This window comes from Epargyreus clarus, unplaced genomic scaffold (genome assembly GCF_041222505.1).
Source record: "Epargyreus clarus isolate Ecla_fem2 unplaced genomic scaffold, WU_Ecla_fem_2.2 ptg000008l, whole genome shotgun sequence".
Lineage (NCBI taxonomy): Eukaryota > Metazoa > Arthropoda > Insecta > Lepidoptera > Hesperiidae > Epargyreus > Epargyreus clarus.
Window position 1 is genome coordinate 12,281,407 of NW_027332216.1, and position 26,827 is coordinate 12,308,233.

General features: G+C 33.3%; 1 protein-coding gene across 1 annotated transcript in view; it reads left to right on the top strand.

The window, feature by feature from the left end:
* Positions 1-1,245: 1,245 nt before the first annotated feature.
* OdsH (Ods-site homeobox) overlaps positions 1,246-26,827 on the top strand; it is a 51,622-nt gene continuing 26,040 nt past the window's right edge. Inside the window, exon 1 of the mRNA XM_073075683.1 lies at positions 1,246-1,459. Coding sequence (XP_072931784.1) covers positions 1,246-1,459 — 214 coding nt within the window. The remainder of the gene's footprint in view (positions 1,460-26,827) is intronic.

Genomic DNA, 26,827 nt, shown 5'->3' on the forward strand with positions numbered 1-26,827 from the left:
TCATCACTGTCAAAAATATAATCTGAAACGTGTTAATTTCGTATGATTGATTGTTTGTCCGTCATTAGGCGGCGACCAGCATAATCTAGTTTTACGCAATGCTCTATTGTGCCCCTAATCATCGGCTCTATCTAGAGCCGTTAGATCAACCGCTGATTACCTGTCAAATTAACGATACGAAAATTATTACATTGTTCTATTCATCACGCCAACTCACAATATTTTCGATTTAATTGATGTATTTTTTGTGACGCCACAAATGGTTTTCTTCAATTTAAAATTATAATTTTCTTACTGAAATTATTTTTACATTCGATATACCTACGTACAACATATTTATTTAAATAAAAATTTCTTAAATGGCTCAGTTAAATCCTTAAATAATATTTATCAGTAATCGACTCTACATAAAAAAAAGTCATTAGAACAAATAAAATCTAAAACCCTCTCATAAACTTATTTCATCATCCGCTATATTTATTTCCTATAATCCAATAAACAAACCGTAACTTGAAAATCGATTTCAATATAAGATTTGTCAATTTGTGTTTACATTACTATGTGTTACGGGCGTAGGTAACAAACGGCTTACGAAACGCATCGCCCGTAACAATCTATAACATAACTTCTTACCAATTCTCTGTATATGTCTCCGGCGCGCCATGCGGCTAAAAAAGATTATGACGACCCCCGTAGAAACCTTAAGCAAATTAAAATGGCCCTAATACAATCGCTTGCTACCCTAAAACCAACTCTACATACCAGTAACAACACCTATTTTAGTTCAACAGCGACTGTCACTTACGATACTGAAACCCCCGCGCACAGCGAGCCTTAATTTATCACCCCCTATTCAATACCCATCTGTAACAACGAGACATAAGGTTTAATATTGTTTAGCGGAGTTGTACGTTGTACTGTCGGAGGAATAAATCTATAATATGAAAGAGGCGGGGAATTAATTTGTGTGTTGGTGGGGGGTAGGGGGGTGAGGCCCCGCCTTGTCGCGCCGCGCCATCTCAGTGCCGGGCCCGGCGAGCCGCGCGAGCACACCTCCCGGGAGTGACGTGTGTGTACGAAACTGTGTGTTCTCTGACTTATTAAAAAAGACGAAAATAAAAAAATAAATAACAGTTACATTGGAATTGATTTTTGGTGTCGATTGTACTTATGACAGTTGAGGATGCGCGGGCGCTTCGCTAGTGTTGCGCGGTGTCGATAGTCAAGATATCGAGTCGGGGCAGCATGGTGCTGGAGGGCGGGCTGCCGGCGCCGCTGCAGCTGTACGCGGCGGCGGCGGCCGGCCTTGCCCCGCGCCCGGCCTGGCCGCCCTTCCTGCCCTTCTTCGGGGTCCCGCCGCCCTTCCTCGCGAGGCCCCGGCTGCCCCATCCGATGCCGACGCGTGCGCCCCATGGACCGCCCAGTGAAGATTCCAATGAAGACGGCGGCAGCAGCAAAGGTAGGCAGCATTATAACTTCGATTGCGGCGCGAAGCGTCTATTTTTGGGTCAATGCAGCTGTATTTATGCTCCTCTATATTCGTCAGGATCGCAGATGTGTTTAGGCTGCATTGATACCCCTGCTGAAAGTGGACTAAATGTCCGTTGTCTATTCCTATGACATAATAAATACTTATATATTTTCATTTAAGTATATCATAATAAAAATAATACAAAAACATGAAGAAATTGACTCTACATAAAAAGCTCTATATTATTATCGGTTATAGAAACTCTGACTATCTTCCCCGCCGCCCTGAAAAGAGGGTAGGTAATATTTTTCTAATGTTTCAACAACCTGAACAAGTTTGTCTTGAGATACCTATACTAGACTAGTGTTGTTAAAATTGTTAAATCGTGTTAATCGTAAAAGTAGAATATTTAGGTAAATATGACACTTCAAATAAATGTAATCAATTAACATTTTTTTTAATAAATATACCTTTAAAAATAGCATATTAATATATACTACAAAATAATTACAATAAAAAGCATACTATGTATAACGTTAGGGTCGTATGTAGATTCTTATAACATTGGTCTTATGTTAATTTATATTTATATCTGTGTATAATCTATAAGCACATTGGATTAATTTTACTTAAGTGTCTAATCTTCCGATTTTTGCCGTCGGGGTTTTTTTAAAATTTGGTTTGTAACCCACTTCTTGTATGTAAGTGTCACAAGACAATTTACTTAAAAGGTTTATTTTATTTCACGAAAAAAAAGATGCAGTTATAAAATATTCATCTCTATGACATAGGTACCTATATATAATTGTTATTGTAAACAATTTTAAAATATATTTTAAGAGAATACCTAAGTGTTTTAATAGTTATAGATAAATTAAAATACGCATTCAAATTAGATTTTTATAACTGGTAGAGTTACAATACTGTTTTTTCGTAGAGTTAGATTCGGTACTGTAGCTGAGCTACCTTGAAAAGGTACTCTGAGCAATCATGACTTCTTAGGGACTTACTTTCTGGGGACATTAAGTGGCAAATCAGGGCTAATCGTCAAGACTATTTTTTAATCTATTGGCAAAGAACGCTTTGTTATCCGTTGGTCCTATAGCTACCAAAACGTTGTTTTTTTAACAAAAATATATTTTGCTGCAATAAACGGAACAAATAGTTATTCTGCTATGTAATAGTATAATATTAAGGCACTTTTTTCTAAATATTAATTACAAGGCTAATTGTAGGTAAATCATGATTGTAATTATAGCCCTATGCAGGGAGTTTAGCGGGTCTGAATTCCCCTTACCATAGGTGAGAAAATAAAACGTTTTTTTATTGCCGGAGAATTTCAGACTATATTATGCCGAGTATAGATAAGCCTACAATTATAATAAATCATAGAATAATAAATAACTTATATAGCAAATTTATCAATGAAATCAAAGTTTTCTGTAATTTACCCATATTGTTTACCGCTTAGAAACTGCAATTACTTTCGAAGGTAAACAAATAATGTCTACATTAAATAAATAAAATAAACAGAGAACAAAAACTGCATCTAAGTCACGATCGGGTAACAAAAAATAAGCAAAATTTACCAACCGCAACGGTATTTATCGATTGTTTTAACGAAAGTTGTTACCAATTTGACATTTTCAATTTAGCAATTCGTGAAAACCACTAGTTTTTTATTTGTTCAATTGAAATGACAAACGTTTTGTCTGGCGTTGAGTAGAATTTTTTAATTAATATCTAGGTATATAGAAACATCATTTTTTAAGAAGTAGAGTTCTATGTAGATTGATGGTAGTGGTACCACTGTCATCTATTTCTGTCTTAATATTTTAGCTTTAATAAATGCCTCATAACAGCAGTTTTAAGCACTGTTTTCTGATTCGATCCTTCGTTTAAGTAGGCATTGCATCGTTTGCTGCACCATAAAAAATAAAAATTAAAGGAACATTATCTAAGTTATTTATGTAAAAAAAATCTAATGTGATTAAATTCTTATTGGAAACAGATTCATAAGGACTTATGAAGTAGAAGGCTTTATGTAATAATTATGTAATTGCCTATTTTAGTTTTTAAAACACATTTGTCAGATGAGTTAAATAAATCTGCTATTGAATTATTTGAATAAATAGTCCTTAACTGTAGTGAAAGAGTTTATATAATTGAGCTGAACTTTAAATTCATTTGTAGTAAAGAACCAGGATAATTGAGCTGAGCTGTATATTGAGCTGCATATTGAGCTACATATTGAGTTGCCCGTAGATACCTTGTGAGGTGACATACAGCACATTTATAAAAACCTGTGTATAGTCCGCGTAAAACTGCTAGTCCCCTCTGAATATAGAAATGAATCGCGTCGCCATAGCAAATTGTATGACTACCTCGCAACGACTTCAAAGCGGACTAGCAGTTTGGCGCGGACTATACCTATCTATTTATTAAAAACTTATAATGCTCGACTGTATTTAAAAATATCGTTTTGATTTAAAATAAGCCGCCAAATAATCAATCGAACATAGCCCTTGAATACTAACGAGATATTATAACTATTAGATATTATATCTCATAGACTCTAGCATCGTAGTAGAAGAAATATTTATTACCTCATAAAAACGCAAATTAAAAAAATATTTCGTAAAACATGGTCAAATTAATTAATTCTCTTTTGTGTTGTGAATGTTTATGTAAAGTTGTGTAATATAATGCCTTATTATGGTAATCCTATTCACGGTTTCTTATAAGAATTTTATCTCTCGTAACGTGTCTATTTTTGTAAGAATTATTTTTTGGGCAATAATTGCCTTATCTTTCGATTAATTTAATTAGTGTTTTTTTATGACCTGTGAAGTGTTATCCAAAAGGTATAAAGTGTAGGTAACTATGTACATTTTAATTTCCGTGTGTGTTTGTCTAAAAGTCTATTAAGATTTTTCTTGAATTGTTCTAGAATTCATTGTAGAATTCAGATTCGTTTTTAGCATACTTTTATTTAAGTTAATAAATATCTGTTTTTTTAAATAGTGTTTATATATGAGCATGCACATTACACAACGCAGTGATAGCCTAGTGGTTAAAAAACTCGGCCTCTCGATCGAGGGGTCCGAGGTTCAAATCCCAGGCATGCACGCACGCACCCACCTCTGATATTTCATAAATTATGTGCGTATTAGAAATTAATTATCACTTCCTAAAACGGTGAAGGAAAACATCGTGAGGAAACCTGCATACCTGAGAGATTTATATAAAAAAAACTCAAAGGTATGTGAAGTCTAACTAGTCTATTAGTCTACTAATACGCACTTGGCCAGCGCGGTGGACTATGGCCTAATCCTTCTCATTCAGCAGTGGGACAATAATAGATTGATGCACATTACACGGTGTAATATAAATAAAGGCATGTGGGAATATTGTTTTTCTCAGTTTAGGTATTTAGGTATCATAAGTAGGTATACAACTATCGCCGTGTGTAAAAACGATGATATTAACCCATTATTCATATTATATCTTCGGTATAACAATTTTCTGGGATTAAGAGAAGCGCTACTTTTATTTTTTGAATATTAAACATTGTAGAGCACTAGCTCTAAGTACCTACTTATTAGGTATATCTATACTTACTAATACGTACCTAATAGGAATAGAGCGCACATAAAATTTTCGTACAATAACTTCCACCCCCTTTACACTAATACTATCTCGGATTGATTAACAGTTGACATTATATTTCAGACCGACTTACTACCAATTGGTAATAACTCATGACCAAAACATTTTGTGCCCATGTTTCCTGTCAATAAACCACCAATACACTAGTATTGCCAGTATTTAGATAATGAAATATTTGATTTTACTCTATGATTCTATTCTATTTTATTTAAATGTTACTTATGCTTGATTTTAATCTATAAATCTATAATACAATAAATGCCATACACTTGTTTAAATTAGTTTATTGAACAACCAACCTAACATTCGCATTCCATTGTACGAAGCACCCAGCGTCATGTTCAACAGACATCAATACCGAAAACCCAAAACAGGTCGCGTGACCTCCATAAACGAGTTATCATCATAAAAATCTTTATCCAGTCAATTTCCAGTAGCTCTGTATCACGAATGGGTTTTAATTGATTGTTTTATTACGTGCAATCCGAGATCGTATCAGAAAATGGGAAACGACTGCGAAATGACGCTATGTCGGACAATTAGACGTCAATAGGATCGATAAAATATAGATTAGTAGTTCTAGGGTCGTTAAATTGTTCAAACACGTTTTGTTTATGTGAGCTACACAAACACGGATTAAATAATAGGTATTTTATATGATACCTAGGTATATCTTTTTTTTCGTGGGGAAACCCTTCAAGGGTTCCTCTCGGCCGCGGGGGCAGCGGAGAGGATATGCCGGACTCCTACCGGCTAAAACCCCACGGTGTTCCTCTGGACGCCCTTTATCGGGACCACGGGTACCTACCTAAGTTAGGTAGATAGGTTCTTTTAAAATAATTAATCGAATTATAAGACGCACGAGCAATATTTGTGAACGTTTGTAACACAGTTATATTACTATTATTATTGCGAAATTAACTATTATAATTATTACAATAACAAATGTCACGACTGTTTAAAAATAATTAACTGAAAGTAGAAATAATTTAGAATATGTCACTCCTACAAATTTGACGAACGTAACCACACCTCATAAACCAAAATCCGTTAAGTTTTTTGAGTTTTAAATGTCGAAAAACATTACCCTCTTGACTCGAGTAAAAAACAATGCGGACCAATTTTAGTAGGTATCGGGTTGCCTATCATTAGTGACTATAAAAATCATAAATAAAGATACATATAAATGTGTCAATCAAACTTTAACGTAGGTATATAAAAGCCTTAAAAAAGGAGCCTAATCGGGAATTACTGAATCAATTGTAATACTCGTAGTTTTGTATAATATTAGCATGTTTCTTAATGTAAGATGAGCTTAAGGTATGTGGTAATAAATGGATTCATGTGAAACAAAGTTTGAAACAGAACTTATTGCCAGCATCGATTCATTATTTCGCCATTGATAATACATTCTCTTATCATAATTTCGACGTCGTTTTTAATTACGCTCAATAGGTATCATAATTAAGATCATTGATGTCGCTGTATTCTAACCGAATAATCAAATATCTCAACACGGTTGAATCTTTGATATTGTTAAACAATCGGCCGTCAGTGTTGCACCATTTGAATTATTTGCGCGTGACCGCTGTCAAAATCTATAAAGCTCTGAAAGCTTTTCAATCTCGCCTCGCCGGCTATCTTATAATGTCTTAATCAACCATCAAGGCTGCAATATTCATGCTGTTACTTCGATTCTAATCCAATAATAAAACTGTTACGGCAAACAACATGTTGACTTCGAGCTATCGAGGCTTTGAGATATCTAAATAAATAATCATATTATGAAATGAGTAACGGGTCGGCATTCGTGTGTCGCGAGACGACACACTTATCCTAGTCATAAGTTATCGTCTTAATATTGAGGCATTATTCCCGAAATTCGGCCTCGGTCAGCTCGGGGCTCGTTTGAATAAATTTTGTATTAATAAAAAATAAACGGCGGGCAAGGTGCGAAGAGGCTAACGAGCGTAATCCAAATGTAAGTTATTAGTTGTCCGGGCCGGTCGCCTGCTGCGCGCGCGTCTCCGGCAATGTCGATAGCGAGATTTTATCGACTTCTTTGTCGGCCCTAGCGCTGAGGTGTTACCCACGAAATTAGGATGTTAAATGTTTTGTAGATGACGTATGACCACCCCGCTTTGTGCTCGGCTATTCATTTTTTATCCGAGCATAATAGAAATATCAATAGTTCTCTGATTTGATTTATGTAGACGGAGTTTTGGAACTCTGATTATACAGTACGTTTAAGGATTGTGAATAAGGTGTATTGTGTTGATATACATCTGATCAACTCTCGCATTGGTAGAATAAGAATGGTAGAGTTATCTAGTTAACTGTTCTTTTTATTTTCTGTGTCTTAATTGTTGGAAAATACGACGCTCGGCTGACACATAGATAATTAATAAAGGTGTTATTGTTATTAACAATACTTCACGAGATTTTAATTTAGATTGATGCATCAATCATTATTTTTACACATAATTACTAAGTAGGTTTACAGTTCCTTTTGTGAAGGCGTTGACTTGTGTTTTTATACCGATACACTTTTGTGACACTAAAGATGTATCTATAAATAGATTTTTATTTTGATAGCAACGAATTGAATCTTGAAAGCGGTTTCAAAAATTTGTTGCAACATAGTTTTATGCTATTGGCATAGATAAATACAGATATCTCACCGCCTTGTAATTGAAGGAAGCCATTAAATGGCTTAAACGGCTGACAATTCTGTCAGCCATTTAATGGCTGTCATGGTGTAATTTAGTTAAGTGGTGCAAAAACACAAAATCGAAGAAAAAGTGAGTGCTAAAAACTACATTTTTTTAATATTTTTCAAACACGAAAATAGATGACAGTGACAGTTTCAATTGTCAAAACTGGTTACATTTTCTTGTTAGGAGTGAGTAATCTTTACTAATCTATGGCTATTGGCAATATCAATAAAATATAGTGCAATACGTATCTTAAGTGCAAGATAGTTTACAACAAAATAAATAAAATAGTAATCGTTTATTTATCATCTATGCGCGGTCGGAGAAAAGCTCTTTAGCGCGCTTTATCTGTAACGCGATGCTTTTCAGGACACACTCATTATAACTTATCTGTATTCTGTATAGCGGATAATTAATATATTTTTTTTAATAAAATAATATAAAATAGGTCAGATGACTTATGAAATAACATCCAATGATTAATAATATTCGGTATATATTTAATTTTTGAAACTTTATTGCAATTATTTTCATATTTTTATTATTTTGTAATTGCATTATTGATTAGTAAAAAAGTCTATTGCGTAATATCTTTGTAATAATTCAAAACGTTTATTCGCTCACAAGGAAACAAAACGTATTATGAACGAAACATTTACCTACACTATAAGAAAATTGCTATCTTTTGCAATAAAAACAAGCAAAGAGCTTTAAATCACAACGGCAAATTGAATCATTACTGATTAATTCTCATGTTTACAAGCGTCGGCCATCTTTATCTCCCGCCATTAGCAGTATCGACCAACAATTAGTTGTTTTATCACAGACTATAAAATGTGTCCGCGGTTCTACTGAGTCAACGACCTTATGATTTAACTAGTCGTAAGTTTATTATGATAGAAATGAGCAAATGCGATATTAACACTTCTTACTTTATTATTACCAATAATTTAGAAATATCTATTTACAAGATTGTAATAAAACAACTTATACTTACCATTTTTCAATTATTGAAAATGGGATTTAGGTAATAATAAATTAAGGCTTTTGTTTTTTTATGAATGCGAAAAGGTAAAGATTAATATTTCAAACTTATGTTTATGAAACTATGGACAGACTACAGTATTGTTATAGAGCCAAGAATACTAGTTAAAGGAATAAAAAAATACTTATAGTTACTTATAAAAAAGCCATAATTGACAATTCAATATGCACAAATGTTCCTCCAGTAAGGGTAGTGCTCTTTGTATCGATATTAAAAAAGGTTTACGGTTGTGTGTGTCTATATATCAACCTGTGTGTGTTTCTGTATATCTATCTGTTACCTACTGTAATTTATTTAAAAATAATTTGACATTGGTTATAACTTTATTTACTTTATTTCACATTTTTCACGGTTATAAAGATTATATTGTTAAATATATATCGTGAAAATTATATTTTTATACGAGAATTTAAGTAATTTAAGTAAAGTTAGTCCATAAGTAAAAATAATTTCATAGTTGTATTGACATACATAAAAATAATGATATACATCAATAAATTTGTCTATTTTACACTGAATTATCGACATTCACCCATCACTATTAAAATTACATCCCTACCTGCAACAATGTTTCTCAAACTGTTCGCCGTATATTCAAGTCTAGTTTGTTCCTACATCTGCCTAAAGTGGAAAGACTAAGGATGTCACAAACACATGTTACATTTTTAATTTGTGTCGCCGCCATTTTGAAATTGTTTCTGGGTCTGTGCAAAACTCGGCCAGTGACGCAAGTTTCTAAATTTAAAAATGCACACGTTATTCAATATTTTTTACCTATCGAGGTGACAATGGATATTGTCAGTACGTTGCATTTTCGTAATGGTCCTGGCTGAATAAAAACAATTGCTGTATACAGGCTAACGAACTGTCTATCAAAGTCTAAGCAAGTCAAATCAATTTCATTCTTCACTGGCCCGTCGGTGAACTGAAAAAGCTTATCTGAATTGTCTCTGGTTTAAATCGCTGCGAGCTATTGTCTATGATCTATAACGTTGAATTGTTTTTATCAGTCGAATTGTTGGTTACTTAATTTACTAATTTAAATTTCGATGGTTGCGTAATGTATTAATTTTATTTCATTGATTTGTAAAATGTTTCACATTATCTGTACCAAATATAATAATTAATGTTACTATACAATTTATTATTGCTACATGGTAAAGTAAAATGTAGAGTCCAAAGTGGTGTTACAAAAATCAACGCCAATTTACATTATTCGCAATATTTTTAATATTGTGCAATAAAGTTTAAAAAATAATAATAATTGTCATTTTTATAAAAACCGACTGTCTCTAGGTAGGTACTGCAAAACGTCTTTAAATCGATCATACTGGATCATAGGAAGCGGTGAGGCTTTTGCGCCTAATTTTTGGTAAGACAAGTGGTAAGATCAGGCAGCACTGAAAAGTTTACGAAAATACTGAAATACCATTTCCTTCTTTTAGGTTATATATAACCTATTTTATAAAAGCCTTGCTAAAGCAAAGCCTAAAGGTTTAGTAAAGAACACTTAGTGCTCAGGCAGGATTCTAGCCCTATGTGGGGTTGATTAAACACGACATGGGCGACTATCACCTTACTATTAGAGGATGCATCTGGTGTGCTGAAGCTCGTTTGCTACTCAAATTATAAAAAACTAGCTGACCAGGCAAACTTTGTACCGCCTCAAAATCTATTTATAAAATATATTTCACATAAAATATAGCCTATGTTACTCGTGGATAACGTAGCTTTCGAATGGTGAAAGAATTTAAAAAAACGGTCTAATAGTTTTTGAGCCTATTCATTACAATCAAACAAACAAACAAAGTTTTCCTCTTTATAATATTAGTATAGATAATCCCATAGAAAATCCACTCGACAGCCTTACTCACAACCACAAGCAGATAAAACTCATTAAAGATATCAAAACAAATCCTCCCAACTTAACAAGGACAGACAACAATGTTAAATGGGCTAATAAACAGGAATCACAACTAGTCAAAAGCGCATCAATAAAGGGCGAGCCGTGGGGTGCGGCGGTAATAGAACAACATAAATTCACCCCTACCCCTATGAGTTTTAAAATGGAATTATTTGCAATCGTTACTGTGATTTAGTTTGATTTTCAGTGATTAGACACAGTATAACTATCTATAGTATAATATACAGTATATAGTACACATAGAATACAATATACAGTGTATAGTATAGTATAGTATAATGTACAGTACAGTATAAGTATCTATAGTACATCCTTGTACTATGGCTTATATTTTGTTTAGCTACTTAGGAATAAAAAATATGCTCGCTTTTAGTTCATACTCAAAGGGCAAAAGAGTTGTAATTTCTAGGTCTTGGCTTTCCGTTTGGCTTATATAAGCGTACCTATAAATAAATTACTTTTGTGAAATATTTATCTACTTACAAAGTCATATTGTAACAGTTATTACTTAAATACAAGAGGTGTTACTGAAAGAAATGGAAAACTATTTGAAAAATAATGTCACAAAGATTCTAAATAACTTAAAAATTAGACAATTTTCGATAAAATCCTGACTGAAATAAACAATAAAAAGCTGTCACAAAATATTCCGAATAATGGAATATTTATTATCACGCAAGTTCTTAAAGCAAAAACAATTGAAAATGTCACAAAATAATTAATATGAGATTTCACGTTATTATTTCTTAGTTAAATACTTTTTAAAATTAGATTTTTTAAATGCAAGCAATTGGAAGATAGTGTCACAAAATATTCCAAAAAACAAATATATATATATATATATATATATATATATATATATATATATACCAAATATTATTTACAAAAGTTATTAGCAAATGTAAATAATTGACGCCAAATAGCAATGTTTAATATGTAGATCAAAAAAAGGAATTGAAAATAACAGTCATTTTTTTTCCTTATGCCTTGATTTAGCCGACAATTTGAAAGCAACATTGTCATTACCGAGTGACAAAAGGCTAAATCCGCTCTAATAAGGCCGATTACTCAAATCTGCAAGGTGAGACCGGCTGAGACCGCGTCGGGAGTCAATTTCAAGGGTCATTTCCTCACACGCCCGCGGGGAGTCTCAAATAAAATAATAAAGTCCTAACCGCCGCCTGTGCATACAGAATGATTGGTAATAGTAACGTTAATGTATTTGGTAAAAACTTTGCAGGAGGTAAAATGTTTGAAATAACACTCGTACGAGTAGTAGATCGCCTATAGGAACAGGGCGCGTCGAATTCAAAATTGTGATAATAATTAATGTACCTATTACTTAACATTATTTTATATAAAAAGTATTATATATATCATTTAAGTAGCTGTGGATTTTGTTGAATAAATAAATAAATATATATAAATAAACTTTATTTATTTTAGTTTTTTTTAATACTTCCATAGGAAACATAGAATTTTCTTATTAGATTAAATTAATACTTCTAATGATGTCCACTTCTTATGTTTGTTGTAAACATTGACTGATAGAGTATCATTTTAGCATTGTGACAGCTGTACCTTTTTATGGTGTAATACTAAAAGTTTATCATCAACTTTTATTAATAATTGTCATAATACATATAAGTAGACGGAGATTTCACTGTATGTTTGTTAATTTAACCTTAAAGGGTACCATTTTAGAATTTGTTACGGAAATTAAAATTCAACTGTAAAAACACATAAGTAAACATGCACATATAATTACAAAAACTCAATAACAAATGTAAACCAAATAACTATTTTAATACAGATATACGAATAAATTTGGAACACTCCGAACAGGGCTCTACGAGAGCTTACTACAACAACAAAGCAGGCAGAATTAAACGTAGCCACAGACTGGCAACCTGAAGCAATATCACTTTCAACAATGAGCATAGAAAAATCTGTTTGCTCACGATCTCCATAACAGTACAATTGTCTTCACATCTTGCGCACGCGCCGCCCGTATCGAATCATACGCCGCGTGCTCCAAAACACGCATTTGTCAAATTCGAAACGGTTTTTTTGGGTGTTTACTTTTCATAGCTCCCCTCTCACCCTTTACCGAAATTGGTCACGGGAGACTAGTGTGATTTCGCGCCAATATGTCCTGTAATTTAGCGGTTATTGGTAAGTTCGGAACTTGATGTTCCTCATGGGTTTTGGATAGTTGCGTCTGAAGTGGTTTGTAAGCGATGCAGATGTTTGATTGCTTTAGGAAGTTGTTTGGTAATCTGGGAGTTACGAAACTCTAGTGAATCAAAATTAAAAAAGTTTATAATAACTATACCTAGGTAAGATTACTCGTATATTGGAGTTTACATGACACATTTCAAGTTAGTCCTCATGGATGGCAGGATTGTAGGAGGAGTCCGATTCTCCTGGTCTATAATCTACGGAGTTTTTCTGAAGGCACTTAGTACTTATCGTCACGGATGGATATATAATTCATTGATCTCTACTAACGATTTGTTTGATGTTATTTGATATGCCTATGTGGTAAGAACGATAATACTATTTTTACAATATAATACAATTTTCAGCGACAAGTAGGGTTAGGAAAATAAAGTCCACCGTCCACATCATAGATGATAGATATTTATTGAAGAGCGCTAAGTATAAACATTTTTAAAAGACGCATAATTAGCGCCTTAAACATATTTTATAAGAATGAAATTACTGTCTCAGACTTAGATCATTGTCGATTTCCTTTATCACCTCTCACCCTGCACCAGAAATTGGGCACGCGAGACCATGTTGTATTCCGTCAATATATTTAATAGTTTAAGGGTCATTGGTTAGTGTGCTAACTTAATCTGTCCCTTGGGCCTAACCTATGGATACTTGTGTCAGATTCAGCTCGAATGTCAAATGTTTATGTGCTACAAATAACTCTATTTATCTGGTACAAAATGAACCAATGTGTCATAACTGATTGACTGTTATTATTAAATTAAGTGTTATTAAGTTCAGAAAATCTATAACTTAATAAAGAAATAAAGTCAATGTGGAGGTGGCACCGTTTCCCAACTCTATCCAGTGGAGTATAGTGTTCATACCTTCTGGGGCGGAAGTTAAATTTGCCGCTCTCCATAGAAATAGACCGGCTAAAAGAAAAAAATGTATTCATAAATTTGCCGTTCTCTTAAAGCACCCGGGGCACAAGTTACGTTTCAAAGGTATACTATAGGATAGGAAATACAATATATCTTATTGTTGTAATATTAAATATCTATAATTTATTACATTTTCCCGGCCTCCAATAAGTCCAAGAATATCTAATAAAACGTACATAGAATACAATAATATTACTTGATATTTGCTTTTTCGGTGATTGTATTTTTAACTATGCAATACTTTTTACCACGGGTATACACCTACTCTTATAAGAGCTGTTTATATTATTTTCGCTAATAGCATTTTTAATGCTAAAATACGTAGGTACCTCATTATTCATGTCCAGGACTCTATAGTTATTGACGTTTTGAAATAAATACGAAACGTATTTTATTTATATTATATTAATATTAATATGGATAATAATCAATAACAATTTATATTAAATTGGCAGGTGTCAGTATGGAATTTATGCAAAATTTTGGGCATATATTTTATCATTCAATAATATTATAAATAAATTAATGGGATGCTTAAAATAGCAATTAATTCAATTTATATATTATTTCACGTCAAACGAAACTAATGGATTAATTTGGTCAAAAAAGCTTACACCGTGGGAGACTTGTAAAAAATGTGACCCGCGTTTTTTGTAATTAAAAAAACTGATTTCACGGTTTCCTATGTCGTACAAATAAATTATAACTGCTAATTAATATATTAATTATGCAAAGCGGCGTTTTTTTCGCATTTTTTTCCTCCACCCAACCGTTGAGATTTCACTTGGTATAAAAAAGTCCCCTCGCAAAAAGTTTTATTTGATCAATGTATTTTATATGTATTGATGCTTATATTAGCATTGCTATTTTATGTACATATTTAAACTTAAGCAAGTATATATAGTAATTTATTAAATTTCGGTTTTTCATATTTATAAGGATTACACATTTTTGTAACCATTTATCGCGTACGTGAGAAAAATCTACATCCTGTTGCGAGCACATGATATAATAATTATATAAATTCTAATTAACAAAAAATATATTGAATATTTTACAAAAATACCTATTTTATATTTAGGTATGTTTACTTGCTCTCATATATTATTACGAGGTCTTTTGTAGAAAGCAAAGCTTCAGTTTACAATGCATTACTTCAGCAGTGAAAATCATTGGATCTTAGGACAATTAGCTTAAATAATTGCTATACACCTTGTTATTCCAAATAATTACAATATATAAATAAAACATACCAATTAATTTTAGAATATAAGTGTTTTTCTCGAAAATACCCATCTATAACTATGAATGTTTGATTCCGGAACCAATAGCTTTTACCCCAAAACTAGATTATTAAAACGCAAACAGCCAACAATTATCACTACAAACAAACAAGGGACTTGGTTACAATGGTATAATCCTGCCAAATCCGACCATAACGCATTGTTAACCCTGAGAATGCGAGAGGGGTCTGCGAGACCTCGCGCCATAACTAACCCTATTAAAAAGTGGCTCCAACCCTTCGGTATTAATGTAGCATAAAATTAACCCGCGCGTCACGCCCGGTGCGTGCAATGTTTTAAGTACGACGTTGTCGTAAGGAGAATTTGGGGCTTGGTCACTTTTTGCTCCACTCCAAATGTACCGTGTTATTTTTGTCCATAAAGGTAATAAAATGTTTGGGGTATTACAGTACACATTGCTTTTTATAGGGTTAACTTTACTGTACGTAACATCTACAGAGTTGGTTTAAATGTTATTTCCGAAGAGAATACATGTCGTCCAGTCAGATATTATTAAATTAAAAGAAGTATCTTTCGCTTCCGTAAAAAGACTGCATAATAGGTTTTTGCATTTTGCTATTAGCCTATACGGGCATTCAGAAATCAAAATCAAACAAATATTTTTTTATATTTATTTTAACTTTAACAGAACTTAAGAGTTTCGTTATCATGTCCAAATAGTATTTTCTCTCCACAATTATGATTATGGTACTAAACTAAGAGATGTGCAGCATTATATTTATTTTTCTATCTTTCTATTTAGTGTACTGCTGTCACTAGCACGCACAAAGAGATGCAATTATTACTGCAGGGCATATAAGGATATTAACAAACCTATAGCTACATGACTGATAGCTATGTTCAGCGGTGGATTTCTAAAGGTAGATGTGCAAAAGATAAACTGTAAAAGGATAACCAGAAGGAAGCCAAAAAATCAGGAGAAGCATGTCAGCTAATAGAAGCCGATACCCATAGAGCCATATTTATTTAAAATGATCCTGTAAGCCGATATTTGCGTCACTATAAACGCACCCAAAAATTCAATGTGGGAGAGCTCGAGATAGAAATGAAAACAAATAGCTTAGTATGAATTTAATTATGTCATACTATCTCTGAGGACACAGAATAGAAAGCAAACAGAAGGTCTTTTATACAGCCACTATTATGCCTACTAGCATACAACCTCTAGTTGAATTTGCTTCTTTCGTTTTTGGTCGAGTGAATATTGGTACATCTCATGAACTCATAAACAAATTTCTAATATCTCATCCCTATTGTGAAGTGTCGATTATTCAGTTAACTTTAACTAGCGGAATGCATCTTTCGTAAGTAGTAATCGTAGTTTCTTAAGTAAAGCTCTAAATAAGCGAACTTCTTCAACGAAAGTATCAATAAATCATGGACTAAATATAATGCCATGGGGTCAATACAGCCCATGAACATCCGCAGCCCAACAAATAGGTCTAATGTTATTATTTGATCTCTTTAGGGGTCAACCATCTTGGTGCGACCACAACTATACATATATCCTATAGGTAGTAGAATGGATTGTGTTTCCTTGTTTAGTCTAACATATTTCTAATTCCAGCTTGTCTGTCATGCATAGCACTTTCTGTTTCCTGTTCTTTGCCAAAATATCTAAGCAGGAAGACAATTATTTCATACGACAGAAGGGCTGGCGATAATAGCAGCCATAAATCTGTCGCAAGTTGCGTCATGATAATGCGGCCCCTGTGTTCTATTGTAGGTTAGTTAGCTCGTTAATTAATTAATAATGACACATCTAATTCAGTTGGCGATAGCCGTTTCGTTTGGTAGGACTTGCGGTCAAGAAATTCGGTTGACTAGTCTAGCTTAGTAAGTAATCTATGATTTATTTAAGTCTAGATTTTTTGTATGTTAATGAAGTGAATAGAGCAAATTGTAGTAAAATAATCGATCTAGAATCTAGCCATTATACTCAAGAAGTCGAGGCAGCTAGAGAGGTGAGTGCATTATTTTGATTTTCTATTAAAAAAAATCTCGTAAATTCGAAAAATTAAATTAACTCAAATACGTAATCCGAGTTATCATATTTTAAATAAGGCTGTTTCAATATTTTTAAGCGCATAAATGCCTAATTCTTGCTTCTATTTCCAGGAAAACTTATAAAATAGGTCACATGTGATCTTTTTATTTTTATTTTTTAGAACTTTAATGTATTACTGTCACAAATATTGTACTAATGTATGCGTATGTAATAATATATAGTTATTTAATAAATATTACAAGAGTAAATTTATCTTTATTTAAATTGAATAAAAATTTATCAAAGGCATAATTATGAGTTTTTTATAATATAAATAACATTTGGCATTATATCAAATGTTTTTTCGTTTTAACCGTATATTAAACCTACGGAATTGCACATACTGATTGAAAACTTTTGTAACTGTTTGTAACTATTAAGGTAAATACATAAATACAAAAATAATTTACTAACCTTATTACTGACACGGGGACAGTAATCTATTGTTGACATGGCAATGTGGAAAGCTCCCTCAGGAGTACTATATCACGGGGTGTTTGATTATTTGATGTCACGAATAATTTTGACTTGAATAAATAAATCTTAGGAATGGTATAGAATAAAATATATTATAAATTGAGCTTAAAAATATTATAAACCGTATTGTAATATAGGTTATCTAAAATTTTCATATTTCTTAGGAATGCTTACCTACACTTATTATCAAAAACGTTAATTGGATTTAGATATTAAATAAAAGATGTGTTATTATTTTTAGCAAGTGACACATTTATTGCTACTAGGTTACCTGGGTAAGACCGCAATAATTGGCCAAGATCAAGTCGAATTCGCACTGAAAAGTCAAGCGTTTATCTTTTACGGTTCAGGAGATAGAGTAGAGCCCTGCGACAGACGGACAGACAGACAGCAGAGGCTTAAAAGGACCGTAAAAGGTTTCTTCGCTAATGCTCACAGAAAATGGTCACTGTCGTTCCAAATTGAGCAAGAGTTACACCAAATTTATAAGCAACCTTACAACATACAACCAAAATGTAACTTGGGTAAATTTAAAGATCTACTTCTATCTATCCGTTCCTATTCATTCACTCAGTAGCTACTCGTGGATCAGCCGCATTATCTGCGAAGAGAGTCCCGGGGGACCAATAACTCACCGCGCCCCAATCTGTGCTCACTGAGCCTGCTTACGATCATGTTTTCCTATATATTTATCTGTCTGTCTGTCTTAACAATATTTGTGAATTTATTCGCTAAAATTGTAAGTTTGAGGTAATAATAATCAACTCAAAATGGGATGGAAATGAGTTGATAACACAGACCTGTATTTTGTAATGTAATCTTTGTATATACCTAATCTGTGGTTGATAATATGTTCTATCAACTCATTTCCATTATGTTTCGAACATGGTCATATTTTTTTAACAAGTAAGCAAGCAGTCCCCAATTCGGTAAGTGGCTATTGGCGCCTATGGACATCTGTACCGTATGAGTTTTTATGTTTTGACAAATATGACTGTTTAGGTATTTGTTTACGTATTGCCCATACAATTTCCAATCAGCGCCCCTAGCGGATTGTATCAGAACTATAGTGTCAGTAACGTAACATTAAATGTCTAAATTGACAAAATGGCGCTTTATGTTTTGTCTCTCTTTTTTGCGAACATGTGAGGCAGACAAAAAGACTTGAGCACTTACTTATTGTTACGTTTACTCAGCCTACTAAAGCAAACGGAACAGAATAATGGATTGAGTAAACGTAACGTAAAATTGTGGGATGTTTTGAAAACACTATTTCACCTTTAAAATGTATATTCAATCTACTCATCGACGTGGATAGAGTAAGAATGTGTCTATTGACCTTTAAGTCGAAGGTAAGTTGTAAGACTTGATTAGAGATTAAAGTTTAAGTGCACATTTTATGTTCTTGTGTTTTATGTATTCATGTAATTAAATGTACCTAACTTCGGATTGTAACCTGACCTCGCTCTGTATGTTTTAATTAATCTGTTAATAATAATAATTTTCAGTTATATATTGTTCAGTATAAAGTATAAATAAAATGGAATATTGGTAAGTATATAACTTATTTTTAAAACTACTAGTAAATATGTGAGTATCGGAAATTATTATTTGCTTCACGTTGAAGGAAAATATCCCGAATAAACCTAAAGTATGCCTAGAGACCTCTAAAAAAAAAATCGGTCCACATTCACTAAAGTTTTTTTTTTTTTTTTATAATATAAGAGTAGCAGACGAGCATGCAGTCCACCTGATGGTAAGTGGCTACTGCAGCCCATGGACATCTGTAAACAACCCCAGATAGGATTATAATATTCCTACCTGAGGTCGGCCACAGGTGCGCCGCTACCCCTGAGGACTAAGCTGGAACGCCTCGGAAAAGTCTGTATCCCTTACCACACCCTTCAAACAGGAACACAGCAGCGCCTAACACTGCTGTTATTAGGTAGAAATAGGTGTGGTGGTGGTGCCGCCGGAGTCGAACCACAAAGGGTTCTACCACCTTCCACCTTCCACACATAGTTATTTAAGAATTGAAGAAATCTTAGTTTTCCAGCTTCCCGTGAAAATTGGCGGACATATTCCAATTTCCACGAAATCATGTCCATCGATTCCGACAAAAAACAAGAAAAAAATACACCACAACTAGATAGCCTTTTTCCTTCGTCTGTTAAAAGTTCAGAAAAGTGTGTGAAGTCCACTCAACGTGGTGGCTCATGGCATTCTAAGGTTACATATACCTGTGTTAATAATAAGATAAAAAATCACATCACATCAACAACCCCTTACTGTCCCACTGCTGGGCACGGGTCTGCGGACTGCAGTCCACCGCGCTGGCTAAGTGCGTATTGATAGACTTTGAAATTTTTTTTTTCATAAATCTCTCATGAATGCAGGTTTCCTCACGATGTTTTCCTTTACCGTTTAGCAAGTGATAATTAATTTCTAATACGCACATAACAAAATATATAGATAAAAAATAATACATAAAAATCCAATGAATATATTTAAGTATAATATGCATTATTTTATGTTCGTATCTAGCTACCTATACCTACTCCAGACAATTCTCTCGAGGATAATCCCCTAGCAATTATTGCTGTTGCATTATTGTGTTCCGAGTTCGTCTCTGCGGTATTGATTTATGTTAGCTTCTGTATTTGGATGAAACTTATTGTTGATCCGGCTCGAAGGACCAACATTATTAATTATAATTTTTGAAAGGGTAAATAATTGAAATGTAATAATTGTTTACTTTTCTTGCTTATCATTCGGCTTTAGTTTTTAAGACTGAAGTAGCAGGCATGTGATGGTAACTGGTCACTGCCGCCCACTAACATATGAAATCAATTCCATATACACCAGAGGTTCGAGCTGATACCGATCACATATGCGTTGTTATTTCTGAAAACTAAAAAGGTCGACTCATATGTAAGTTACCCCACATCCTTCCACCGATTCACCCTGGAAATAGGTGTGACGGTGGTACCTCCCCGGTACCTCTTTCATTTGGCATCTTATCTATTTATCATTGTGAATTTTAAAATCTAGTAGTTACTAAGGATTCTTATCTGAACCTGGAATTTGAGAGATATTATTCCATAACTCTATTCAACTTCTTATAAAAACGCATAAGGCTTGAAACCCTAATATTTTCTAATAAAATGGAGAACCTTTTTTGAAGTTTAAAAAGGGCAGTCGATCAACAAAACTCCCGATCAAAACATTCAAACATCTTTGACACTGTCTGGAAGGTTCCCAATATAATTTTCCACGTGATTTAGTCCTTTGACTGCCGCGCTTGTCTATGACATTTTGAAATGTAGGGAAGTAGTTTTGATATTAAAAATGTTTTACTAAGTTTCTATTTTAAGTTTTCTATTAATATGTTTTATTCTGTTATTATCTACACTAATATTATAAAGAGGAAAACTTTGTTTGTTTGTTTGGTTGTAGTGAAAAGGCTCAAAAACAACTGGACCGATTTTAAAAATTCTTGCATCATTCGAAAGCTACATTATCCACGAGTAACATAGGCTATATTTTATATGAAATATATTTGATAAATAGATTTTGAGGCGGTACAAAGTTTGCCGGGTCAGCTAGTAATAATATACAAATATTATGTCTTTTTATTTAATGTTTATATTAAGTCATGGATAGTCCACATAGGTACGAATAGTCTTGAGTTGTAGAAAATGAACGCGAATTTTCATTTATTGCATCCACGTAAACTAAAAACCTCAAATAAAAATGCGAATAAGACGAAGCAAAAATAACAGTTCGAAACGTACGTTTGTAATAAATTAACAATTCAAAATTAAGCCTCGAATATTGCTTGGATTGTATTCAGTAAATATAAAGACGGTAGGTATAGTCCGCGTAAAACTGCTAGTCCGTTCTGAATATAGAAATGAATAGCGTCGCCGTAGCAAATTGTATGACTACACCTGCTCGCAACAAACTTCAGAGCGGACTAGCAGTATGGCGCGGACTATAACTATATGCTAAAAATCAAGTACCTAATTTCTAGAACAGATGTAGTAAATACTTTGTTATGGTTGAAGTGACACAACAAAATGTAAATGTATAGTCATATGATGTAAAAATAAGAAATACATGTGTTTATCAAAGCAAAAATACTTAATTACTGCTAATTACTTACGCTAATTTAAACATCCGCATAACTTACAAAATTATATACCTATTGCTCTTTTTACACAACACACTAAATAGAGGATAGAACGGACAGCGTAATGTACTTCGCATCGATTTAATCTCTCAACAGCCTCGGGGTAGCTCGATACCAGAGTGAGATTGTTGCAGCTTTAAAAATAAAGGTTTACCTCGGAACATGATTTTAAGATGTAATATGTGAAGCCCAGTGGTTTGAATACGGCCTTTCAATCTAGGGGGCCGAGGTTCGATTTCCAGATATTTGAATTTTAGAAGTTAAGTATGTGTATATTTAAAATAATTATTATTCGCTTGAAAGGTAAAGGAAAATATCGTGAGAAAATCTACACGCCTAACAATTAAAAAGCCAGTGTGGTGGGTCATGTCCTAAGCGAATACAAAGTGTTGTAACCCGTGCCCAGCAGTGGGAGTCAAGCTAACAAGCAGGACATCGAGTGTATAGAGCTCTAGCTAGAGCCGCCAAGAGCAATGTACCTTAATTATATAATGCGGCTTCGTGAAATAGTTACTTTATCAGTCGTAAAAAACTTTTCAAATGTATGTGAAGTCTATCAATACACACTTGGACAGCGCGGTGGAGTATGGCCTAATCCTTCTCATTCTGAGAGGAGACCCGTGCCCAGTAGTGGGACAGTAATGGGTTGATAATAATGAAATATTCAATCTTTTGTTAATATTGGGGTAAAGAACAAACCATGGGCAGGTAGAACTAAAACTGGTATTACGTTACCAAATAAGAAAGTACATACATATCTGTTTGACCTCGGTTTTAAATAACAGTAAAATTTCCACAATTTTCTTATTCAATCGTCGTATGCATTTAAGCCGACACATTATACAAATTCAATTAATGCCGAGGCGAGTTTGCTTCGGAGAATCGTTTAGCTCGCAGGCTTAATGGCCGGACTTTTATACCGATGTCTTCATCTCGATAAGCAGGTACTCACTCGAGTACAGAAAGGGTACTGGTTGGAATGGAAAATTTTTATTAAATTTTATTTTATTATGGAGAATTTATTTTCTCTTTTTCAAACTTTGAGGTACCTATTTTGTCATCAATATATTTTTTATTTTTTATTTCAACGATTTTATTGACTTTCAGTATTTCATATGTCTGCTGTATGTATGTAAATTAAATAACGCTTACTTAACTATACTTTTTTGGAAAATTGTGTTATGACGAGTGAAAGCTACGTTCGTCTTTTTTTCAAAATTTCAGGTCAAAATTCTCAATCTTCATTATACTTTTTCATTTTATTAATTAATATATAAAGACACTAATTAAACTTTTATTGGTATTCATTTAAACATTTTGTTTACGTAACTTTATTTGATTATTTTTTTATTGTTTTCTGAAAACTACTTATTTTTCTTGAAACAATTTTTCAAACTTCTTCTAACTACTAGTAATTCCTATTTTTAACTTTTATAAGACAAAGTGTAAAATAGATATTCAATTACATATAAGACATATTTAATAACACTGAAACATACCTTTCGAAAAGCTCTTTTATTAAACGTTATACCAATATTCCAAAATTATATCACAAACTCGCCAAGAGTCCATATCTGGCGGGCGTGTCAGTCGGAGCGTATAGGTGCCTATTTTGATTCAAAATTATGACTTTATTATTGGCGGTGATTTTGAAAATTAATTTCCCGGGATCGGGACAAAATTACGGCCGGCGTGCGACGTGCTCCCTTGGCGGAATTTTTATGTGTATTTTAGCAATGAACGTATAATTTCACATTAATATCAGTCAGGTTTCAACGTTGTGAAGTGAGAGAGTAGTGTGTGTGCTATTTTATCGAATAAAAGTAGTAAATGAGCATACAATGTACAAAAGTGGTCATTAATGTCAATGGATATTTGTAGTCAAAATGAAGCATAGGCGACGTAATCGAGATCGACTATTTGCTCCGACTAACTTAGTGTTGGATCATCTCGTGATCATACTATAAAATAATATCCATAAAATAATAGATTAATGCTAAATGTCTTGTTTTCCGAACCAGAACAAAGCAGCACTGAATACTTTTTACTGCTACAAGGCTGAAATAGATATAGCGGTGACAACGCACTAAAACCCCGAAGGGTCTTATCACCTCTGAGCCATTTTATAGCAATATCTCCAATTTCGTTTCTAAATGTAATGACCCCGGTAAAAATACATTGGTAGGGCCATAGACAACACAAATGGAGGAAAAACAAAAAAATCCGATTTCCACTTGTATCTCATTTTAAAATTTAATAATAAATAACTTTAATAATAAATGTCTTAAAAGTGTAACGTACAATTTGCACTCAATAAACAATTTATAAAACTGTAAAATAAACTCAAGAAAAATTTTTCACGACTTATTTAATTGGTTTATCGGAAAAAGGCGCGTAGGACGAAAATTGGCTGAACTGGCAATTATCCTATCACTTGCCGTACTTACACGAAATTCGATCAAAAATATCACTCACCCACAATTTGGGGGCCGAATCTATAATTTGCACCCAATATCTTACTCTTTATGACTATTTTAATTATTTTCTTGAAATTTTGGTCTTACGACCGAATAGTGTGAACATGTTGGTCGCGGATGGTTCCGATATTTATGCTGAAAACGCAGTGTGATTATGTTGTTACAACGGTATCTCATTACAAGCAAACAGAGTTTTACGCCCGGCTCGGCCCGCGCATCAATTGATTCTCAGAATAATAAAATTATAAATTGAGCTTCGATTGAGTTGTTATCGTATCGATGGAAGCTTTTATGCGTTTATGTTATGATAACCTTCGCTCGCGTCTACATTGGTCTTGTTTAGCAACGATATTTATTAGAATCGCCATTTATAAAGCCTAGACACTAACGCCAGTTTTTTATAACCTAGTCTCCTGGAATGTACTACATAATTTTTCGGGGTTTAATATTTTCATACAAATTGTTCACGGTTAGTAAGAAACAACCAGATTTTATAGGTAAAGATTAGAATCGAGTTAATTAAATAAGGATTTTAATATTTGAAGTATACGATACCAAAGCACTTATTAAACAACACTTATTTAACCTGACAGATACAGATAAAATATCGTCTCTAATTTTGATCATGGAAGAACAGCCTTTGTAGACTAATGGATAACGGTGGAATGGTTTCTACATTGGTACCTATTTAATATTGACCAGACTAACAGAAATAAAATCCCTTCTTATTTTGATTCCGATTAATCGTACAGTTTGTAATAATTACTTCCTTGACTTGAGTTCCATATCTATAATAATAATAATTTAATTATTTCTTAATAGTAATAGAGACTCATTTACATTTTTGATACTTAAAAAAATTATGTAGAAAGCTACAATGTGACATATTATTACAGTCTACTCTATTGCTTATCATCTTCAGGATGCTGTTGGAGCTATCCCGGACACGGTACATCAGGGAGCTGCATCTCTTTCGCATTATGGTGTAAAAACAGTTTATATGAGCTTCTGCAAACATCCCTGATGCACAACAGTACCTTGGTAGTTCCATCAGCGTTCTGAAACCATTGCTATATTTAACTCGAAGAGCATCATCTATACATGGTGGTAAGTGTTGATCAAAATTCAAATTGAATAAGAAATGGTTCATCATCATCATCAACCCTTTACTGTCTCCTCTGGGCACGGGTCTCCTCTCATAATGAGAAGGATTAGGCCATAGTCCACCGCACTGGCCAAGTGCGTATTGCTTGACTTCACATACCTTTAAGATTTTTTTTTATTAATCTCTCAGGTATGCAGGTTTCCACATGATGTTTTCCTTCACCGTTTAAGCAAGTGATAATTAATACGCACATAAATTTGAAAATCAGAGGTGCGTGCCTGGGATTTGAACCTCGGACCACTCGATCGAGAGGCCGCGTTTCTTAACCACTAGGCTATCACTGAAATGGTTACAAATACAATACCTACTAAGAAAGGTACAAGTGCTATACAATAATGACAGTCCACAACATAAGGTTGAAAGTGCAAACAGAATTATACGAGTGAACGGTGTTAATAAATTACTCAACTTTAGGAACCCAACCCTTTGTATCACTCACACGAATCTGATATTACCGCCCTGAGCAACTTCCACTTAGATCCTAAACTATGGAATAATACTTTGTAATGCCACACTTTAATGTTATAAGGCCTCCAGCACGCGAAAGGTTAAAATGGCCAAATTCAAGATAATATTTCGATATTACAAGGATATAACAGGCCACTTACAGTGGTAGACCTTTTAAACTAATTTGGCTGTCGCAAATCTACGATTGTTTTATATTACATTCGAGATTTATTAATGTTTCGGATTTATGATTGTTATTTAGTAGCTCTGGTAGTGAATTTATTTATATATTTTTAGTATTACGTAGTTAGGCATTACACTAAAACGAAGGCAAGCAGGCTTCAGTAGTCATTGAATTAACTATTGCGTGTTAAAAAAGAAAGCGTTGAAAAAAATAAAAATGCTTTAATTTTCATTTCAGGACGAAAGCGCTAGAAAAAATATGATTATTACTTTTTTTACTCATGAAAATTTCAATAATGAAGCCAAAAATGTTTTATTCCTTAAAGATTGATGTTGGAGACATTAGCTTCCTAGGAGACCTAAATTAGCTTCAGTGTTAAATAAAATTTGTTCCAATAAATTGTTCATTTGACATTGGCATAAGCAATTTGTTATAGATTAATAGCTTACCTAAGAATAAAAAACATTTTTGTTTATGATTTATATTCAAAACTAACATAACGTATCTGTGCTTCGAACAGAATACTACATAAGGATGTATACAGATACCT